This window comes from Lynx canadensis, chromosome C1 (assembly GCF_007474595.2).
Source record: "Lynx canadensis isolate LIC74 chromosome C1, mLynCan4.pri.v2, whole genome shotgun sequence".
NCBI lineage: Eukaryota > Metazoa > Chordata > Mammalia > Carnivora > Felidae > Lynx > Lynx canadensis.
In genome coordinates, this window is record NC_044310.1 from 76477922 (window position 1) to 76485695 (window position 7774).

The 7774-nt window shown below is 55.0% G+C and overlaps 1 protein-coding gene across 1 annotated transcript; it reads right to left on the reverse strand.

Annotated features, from left to right (window-relative positions):
- Positions 1 to 601: 601 nt before the first annotated feature.
- On the reverse strand, positions 602 to 5374 carry BARHL2 (BarH like homeobox 2). Its single transcript, XM_030328064.1, has 3 exons — positions 4753 to 5374; positions 2682 to 2907; positions 602 to 914 (listed from the first exon to the last, which is right to left on the reverse strand). Exons 1-3 carry the CDS (start codon positions 5372 to 5374, stop codon positions 602 to 604), a joined length of 1161 nt encoding a protein of 386 aa, XP_030183924.1.
- Positions 5375 to 7774: the final 2400 nt, after the last annotated feature.

Genomic DNA, 7774 nt, shown 5'->3' on the forward strand with positions numbered 1-7774 from the left:
TCACTCAGTCTTTCAAATGTACATTTTTTTTTTCATATTATGGAGCATGCCACTTTTCCAAAAGAAAAAAGGTCATGAGAAATCAGTGCAAAGTTCTCAGTTACCCTCCTCTTTTCTCTGGGGCAGACGATATGTCCACAGCAACGCCCTGTGCCTCGGAATCTGAGGCTGGCTGTCCATCTACAATTCTCTCTGCCCCTACGGCTTCCTCTCCGTGCCCTTCCTTCTTCCCTCCTTTCCCCTCCCCCCTCCCTCCCTCCTGCTTGTCCGTAAAGTCATTTTTAAAAAGAACTTGAGGTTTTGTTTTTGTTGATGTTTTCACTTACTGGTCGCACTTTCTGTGGGGGCAGCATTTTCGCCAGTCACACTGCTGTGGGGAGCTTTCCAGCCCTGTTTCTGGGGGTGGGGAGATGGACAGTGGAGGGCTGGCTCCTCTTTGGGGCCCCCCCTCCCATTGGTGTGCGGCTTCTTCTCTCACTTCCCTGCTTCCCGGGGTCGCTATCGAGAGAGGCCTCGCGGCCTTGAGCGGGGAGAGGAGGGGCAGCTGTCCGGTCGGGGAGGGGACGGGGAAGGGACCGCGGCGCTGTCAGTCGCTCGTTCTTCACCGGGGGTGCGGGGTGCCTGGGATGGGGTTGGACAAGGGATTGAGGGCCGGCTGTCCCCCAGGCCCCAGGCCGTGGATGAGCACGCGGGGCACCAGGGGCCGCTGCAGCTGGGGGTGGGGCGCGGGAGGAGTCCGGTACATGCTGCTGTACATGGCTGCGGCGGCCGCGGCGGCCGTGGTGCTGTCCATGCTGCCCAGCAGGCTTGGGTGGTAGAAATAAGGCGACGGAAACATCCTCTGCAGGGCCGAGTAGTTTCCCGCCTCGGCCAGCAGCTCCAGGCCCACCGCGGTCTGCCGCTTCCACTTGGTCCTGAAAAAAAGCAGGCGTGCAGGCACCCCGCCGCTGTGGGCTCCGTCCAGGCACCAAGGCCCCTTCTCTCATCCTCTCCTGCCTTCTCTTTCTCGGGGGACAGGAAAACCGAGAGCTCTGAGAACCAGGAATGAACCGCACCTCCTAGCCCCCTCCCCCACGATCTTGCTCACAGAGTAACCCAAATTCAAGTCAACTTTGTAAATTACACCCTTAATATCTGAGACACTCATAAATGAAATTCTACAAGCTTTGCTGCCTTTACCTGACCCTCTGCTCTGCTGTTGCCCCCTTTATAATTAGGCTACTTCCTGAAACTTTCCTGAAGGCCAACTGGGACCACTCTTTCTATAGGCGGGTCTTCTCCTCCTCTTCTAATTCCTTTCCCCAAGTGGCCCCCCCCCAACAATCCCAGAGTGTCCACTCTCTGCCCCTCCCCCCTTCCTCCAGGCCTAGTGAGTAGAAACCATAAACAAAGGGACACAGAGACTCCTGAGCCCCTCTCATTCCCCCAGCGCTGTGGAGATACATCTCTCTCCCCATTCTGATAGGACCTTACAGCGGGTGGGGCGGGGGGGAGGGGGGGAGGCTTGGGGCAAGGGAGGCAGCAAGGTTTCAAAATGGAATTGGTTTGAGGGAGGACTCTCCCAAGGTGACAGTACCTTGGGGCCATTTCAGGAGGGGAAAAATGCATTTCAAGATATTCTCTCCTCTGGGAGAGAGTAACAATTAAAACCTGTGATCAGCTCTTCTCAGTCTCTTCCCTCCCCCACCATACCCCGCTAGGAAGAAGAGGCGATCAGGCCTTTGCTCAAATGCCCCACGAAAGAACTCAGGGCTGGTGGGCCATCCGTACCCGGCAGCTTCAGCCAAATTAATAAACATGTCGCCCATTTTAAATTGGCTACAAATGACACTAATGTTTTCCGACAGAATTAGGGTGGCTGAAACCGTATGTAATGAGACAGAAAATTATGGTAAAGATGACAACTGGATGGGCATTTCCAACCACACTTATGGACGATTAGAAGACAAATGAGAGAAGAGGAGAAGACCAAAAAAAAAAAAAAAATCGAGACAAGGGAGACAACTGCCAGGCTTGGAAACACAGCATAACTTCAGCCTCAGATTGCCTGGGCTCGCACTACACTTCAAGGGCCCGCAAGCCCTTTCCTGATTTCCTTTCAACAGAGGCAGTGATTCCTGGCAGGCTCTGAGGTGACAAATACAGGGGACAGACCCTCGGTCTGGATGCCTGGCCGGCTGCCTCATAAGCCGAGGCAAGGACATTTAAGCTGAGGCCAGTGGGGCAGTTCCTTCCGGACCAAAATAGCCAGGCTGTGTGGCCAGCTGTAGACATTCGGAACCAGCCTGGGGCAGGCCCAAAGGGTGCACAGCACGGGCTCTACAGGCCTGAGTGTCAGCTGCACAGATGTCTCAATTTGAGAAGGTGTGGCTTGATCGATTTGGGGGCAGGGGGGGGTGGATTCCAGCCACTGGGGTTTGAGAGAGAAAGCAGCATATGTTAAGACACTCAGCAATGCAAAATGTTCCAAACTCCAGCTGCCTATCGGTCCCTCTCACCTTGGGGATGTGGCTAATCCCTGTTCCAGCCTGGAAGCCCACCCCCCCCCAGCCCCCAGGGCCCACTCTGGGGCCTCTATCTGAGTTCCTGGGGTCTCCCGGGGCCAGGAGGGGAGAAGATTGGCACGATGGTCATGACCTAGATGGCCAGATGCCTTTGCTCCCTGCCACAGCCTCCCTTACCTGCGGTTCTGGTACCAGGTCTTGACTTGGGTGTCTGTGAGGTTGAGTGCAGCTGCCAGGTCCATGCGGTCCTGCACACTCAGGTACTTCTGCCGCTCAAAGCTACGCTCCAGTTGATTGAGTTGATGGTCAGAGAAAGCTGTCCTGGCTTTTCGAGGCTTTTTGGCTCTCACAGGGGGACTCTCCCGGCTACTTGTAATCTCCCGGTCTCCTTCCTCCTTTGTTCCTATGGTAGAAACCCATAGCCGTAAGGTACTGTGGAATAGGAAAGGGGAAATGCCCTCCTGGCACACACTTCCACATCCCCAACTCAGCTGCTGGTCTCGGGGGACTATACTCTGCCACCCTCATCACGCACATACTTGGACCCTAGCCAGTATGAAGAAAGAAGACCAAGGCCAAGGAGTTTGGAACTTTGTGCGGCGCTTCTAAAAGGGTTCTAAAAGGTTGTCTGATCTTCCCATCTTTGGAAGTTAAAAAGAAAAAACAATATTGTACAATATAGTAGGGTCCTTTCGTTATTGTTTCCTTCACTGGGGGGGGGCGCTGTCCCATTCCTTAACCGTTTTCACTATGACCTCATTTTTGCCTGATTTGGAAGTTTTCAAAAGATCTTTCCACTCTGTTTTGTTTTGTTTTGTTTTGAGGAAGGGACACCTTTTTCATTTCACTTTTTCTGTTTATTGAAAGTTACAGGCACTTGTTTTCCTTTTTCAGATGCACTTGGCAAATGTTGGAATCAAGTTCTCTGCAGTTGCTTGCATTGAGTCTTGTAAAGCTTCAGAGAGAATATGTCACCCAGACACCACAGAGCTCAAAATCACTGAGCCCATCCAGGTGACAGCCCAGAGATTTCCGGATTCTATTTGTCAACTTTGGTTTTTTACTGAAATGCTGGGAAATCGATATGTCAGCCCCTCTCTGTTTGTACCCGTTTTTGCTGCGCTCCTTGATCTTCCCTGCAGGAAGAACAATAATCTCTCTAATTGACCCACTGGGGAGGTTGGTGCACAAAAAATCGCCAGACCAGACTGTACATCTGTTTTGGGCACTATTATGCTAATGTGATAATAGTAAACCGAGGAGCCAGTATCCTACCTTCCAGATAGTCAGCACACATCTTTCCCAGAGATGGCAAAGGTTAATAATAATAATAATAAACTTATTAGTAAGGGAAAAAAATAACTCTCCTGGCACATTAAAACTCTTTTGTCATGCAAAGACCAGAACACTTCCTTATAAAATTGTATGAGTAGAAAATGGAAAAAGGGAGTTGAAGGACTGTTTCAATTGCCATCTTCTGATTTTACAAAAATAAATAAATCCAAATTCCATCCAATTTTATTTTCATAAGCGCCATTTCCCAATTACTTGCAGGGAGACGAAAATCTTACTAAAATACAAAGATTCAGTTGGGGCCATGGAGTCAGAAGGGTATTTTAAAAACTGAAAAACTATAAATTTTTACCATATCGACTTCCCTATATCAATCACAATCTAATTTTTAAAAGTTGCTTTGTTACTCAACTCGGAAAATTTTCCCTCATTAAATCTGATGATTCCTGTGACGGTGTTTAGAAAATATGGTGTGCTGGGGGGGGGGGAGAACGAAATAATTTACATTAAAGAATAAACTCTTTCTGCACACACCCCCTAAACACCACGCTAGCTAAGCGCGTTCCTCTCTCCCACCTCCCCCCATTCCCACCCCCAAGGTCTCAGCTAGAAAAATCTCAAGTACTTCCCTTTTATCAATGAAAGTATGCCCGTCAGATCCCCTCCGCCTCCGCCCTATTCCTAATACATTGAAATTAAGTAAAACAAAGAAAGGAGTGGGACTGCGGGGAGGTTGAGAAGTGGCAATGTAACAATAAACCGAACTTCGGACGAGTCCTCCCGTCACGCGCCCAGGCCTCCCTCCCGCTAGCAGTTTTTGACCCGGGCGCGATCGCCCCAGAAGCTCCCGGAGTAACCCCGCATCGGAGACTCGCGGGGGTCCGAAGGGGAGACCGAGAACCAGAGGACCAGAAGCTACACGGCTCAGCCAGCCAGCCGAGGCGGCGCGACTCACCGTGGCATTTGATGTCGCTCTGGGAATCTTCCCGCTTGTCGAGTTTGGTTTTGCTGTCCTCCTGCTCCAGCTTTGGCCTGAAGCTCTCGTGCGCCGCATTGCTCTCCTGCTTCGGGGTGTGGTGGGGAGAGGAGACGCTGGTGCTGTAGGGCGCACACGCCGCCAGAGGTTTGCTGTCGCCCAAGATGTCCTTGATTAAAAAAGAAGAGGTGGAAGTCCTGGGGGCCGAGGCGGCCGGGCCCAGCTGCTGGGCCGGTGGCTGCTGCTGCGGCGGCGGCGGCGGCTGCTGTTGGGGTGAAGGCTGCAAACTTTGCGTGGGGGCCGCGGCTGGCGGCGGCGGCTGCTGGCTGTGGTGGAGGTGGTGGTGATGCTGGGGCCCTTCTGCTACCAGATGCGGCTCCGGGGGCTCCATGGTGACGGAGATGGGAGAAGAAGGCGCCGTTCCTACGGTATCAATCTCCGAACAGGGGGACGGAGTGGCCTGACTCCTAAAATCCGCGGTCCTGGCCTCGCCGAGCGGGCGGAAATCTCCATTCATCATGCCGGGGCTGCCCGAACTGGCACTGGACAAAATCGTGTCTATTCCAAAACTCGACCCGCTGGCCCCTTCCATTGTTGTCATTTCTACATGAGGTCCGCGCCACTTCGCCGCTCAGCAGCCGCCGCGACCGAGCAAAGGAAGCTATCGATCGTAAAACAAAATAAACACTAAACAATGTTGTCGCCGCTTTGAAAAAACAAAAAAGTGGGGCGGAGGGGGGAAGGAAGGATAATCGGGAGGTGGCAATCGGTGAACACTTTGGACACTTTTTGTTTTCCTTATTCATAAAGTAAGGGTGAGGAGAAGGGGAGAAGGGGAGACAGAGGGGGAAAGTTACAAAAATTGTTGAGGAAGAACGGAGCCTGCGCTCCAGGGACCACCGCGCACGTGCGGGAGGCGGTGGCGGCGCAGGGGACCCAGACGAAGACGCAGGCGGCAGGAGGTGACCCCGACGCCGCCGCCGCTGCCGCCGCCGCCTGGGTCTGCCCACAGCCTGGCACCAGGCGGCAGCGGCGGCGGCGGACCTGGCAGGTGCAGCGCCCTCGAAGCCCCGGCGGTCGCGCGCGCCCTCGGAGCTCCCGGGCAGCTCCCCGAGGTGGCTGCCGCGGGCGACTCGGCCGCTCTGGAGCCGAGTTTCTGAACTTTCTCGGAAAGTTGTGGAGAAGACACCGCCGCAGTGGTCGCGGCCACGCAGGACGGAGAGGAAGAGAAGGAAAAGAAGGAGCAGGCGCAGGCGGAGGCGGCGGCGGAGACGCGGCGCCGAGCGACTCCGGCCGCTGCCGGGCGCGTTCGCTTGTAATCCGGCTGCGAGCGGGCGGCGCCGACCCCCTCACGTGACGTCACGGCCACTGCCGCCGCTCTCCGCGCTGCGCGGGGCCCGCGCCCCCGCCACCGAGGCCGCGCGCCGGGCCCCGCGCTCCCATTGGCCGCGCCCGCGCGAGCAAGCGACGCCGACGTACTGGGAGCCAATGGACGCGCGACTCTCGAGCCCGTCAGCGAGCGCGGCTCGGGCCCCGCTGCTCTTTTGAGAACCTGCTCAACCCTTTGCCTGCAGCCCAAAGCCCAACACCTAGTCCTGCGGTGGTGCCGGTGTCCACAATCACGTGCGCGGGCAAAGGCAGAGAGGAGAGGAGAGCCGGGGTAGACTAGAGAGGGGAGCCAAGGGGGTAAAATTAGAAACAAACAAACAAACAAAAATCCACCAAGAGAGTAGCAACGATGTGTCCGTTTTCTAACGAAGTCCGGGGAGGGAGGAGAGAAAGGACCGTGAGGGAAAAGGAATCTGGCTGGCTTACCTTTGGGCTCCAGCGCGTCCGCCCTCGCAGCATCCCCAGACACGCGCTTAAATAGTCCGAGGGCACTGAGAGCAGAGGAAGGGGATCCCTGAAGGAATCCACGGGAAAGTGTGTAACTCCAGCAGCCGGACCGCTGGGTGGGCCGGTGGACTCGGACCTCCGATTTGGCCCCCAAAGAGACCAGGAGCCCGGGCTGTGGCCCTGCTGGGCGGCCGGCCTCCGAGGGGGGTTGAACGCATCCACCCGGCACTCTCGGGAGGCGTGGGGTGGGGAAGGGGCCTGCTGCTCAAAACCGCGGACCCAAGTGTGGTCACCAGTCAGGGCCCGTGCTGCAAAAAAATGCCTGGCCAGATACTTTCTCCTGAGCGGGGTAAATAATGCCCCGAAGCGTTCTCTAGCGGCGAGGGCGGCGATGGTTCACCGCAGTGTCAGTCTGGCGCAGGGCTCAGGAACCCAGGTGGCGGGTCCGCAGCGCGCACTCCGCCTCGCCACCAGCCAGTTCTCTCCTCTCTCACTCTCTCTCCCTCCCTCCTTCCGCCCCCCCACCTATCCGTCCGCTCATTTGGAAAGGAAACAGTCACTGCGGATCCACTTGGGACCTGGAGCGTGGCTTGACTGTGACGCCTCGTCGGAGGGTATCAACTTACATTATTTTCTCTAGGACGTCTCCAACCTGTCTCTTGTTGAATGTCAGAGTAATGGGAAGTGCCAGTGACAAGACGGCGTATTACTCCTGATTAAGTGCCGTGTCAACCTAATTAGCAGAGTAATTATAAGGTGCTAATGAATGATTCAAAGTTCTTTGAGTTACATTTTACTCCAAATTACCATTTTAAGAACCCTATGAATCTGAGTGGCTGGCATCGCTTCCGTGACTAGGTGCAGAATGATGGTAGGAAATGGCCTTTAAAGTCTCCAAGGGCCGGACCGAAATCTGGGGTTTAGTTGCAGTTCTGAAAGTCTTTTTCTGGGGGACAGATTTTTTCTGTTGAGGACGGGGGTGGGGCGGGGTGGTGTCGGGGAGGCAAATGACCTCCTGGGACGAGATGCTGCCTTTCTGTCGGAACGGCATCGTGTGAGCCCTCAGTCAGGAAGGGGTAGGTTGGAGACTCACCCTCCCTGCGTTTTCCTAGGGAATTCGCTGTGTTTGACCCAGAAAAAGCCCGCGCTATTTCAAGGCTGTGTT

What these genes read in the sequence shown, in the direction of transcription:
- BARHL2 (XM_030328064.1), bottom strand. Translation starts at nt 5,374, where the DNA reads ATGACAACAATGGAAGGGGCCAGCGGGTCGAGTTTTGGAATAGACACG. An exon ending in GAGCGACATCAAATGCCACG is followed by an intron (nt 2,908 to 4,752) that starts GTGAGTCGCGCC and finishes TTTCTACCATAG; the next exon opens with GAACAAAGGAGGAAGGAGAC. An exon ending in ACCTGGTACCAGAACCGCAG is followed by an intron (nt 915 to 2,681) that starts GTAAGGGAGGCT and finishes GCTTTTTTTCAG; the next exon opens with GACCAAGTGGAAGCGGCAGA.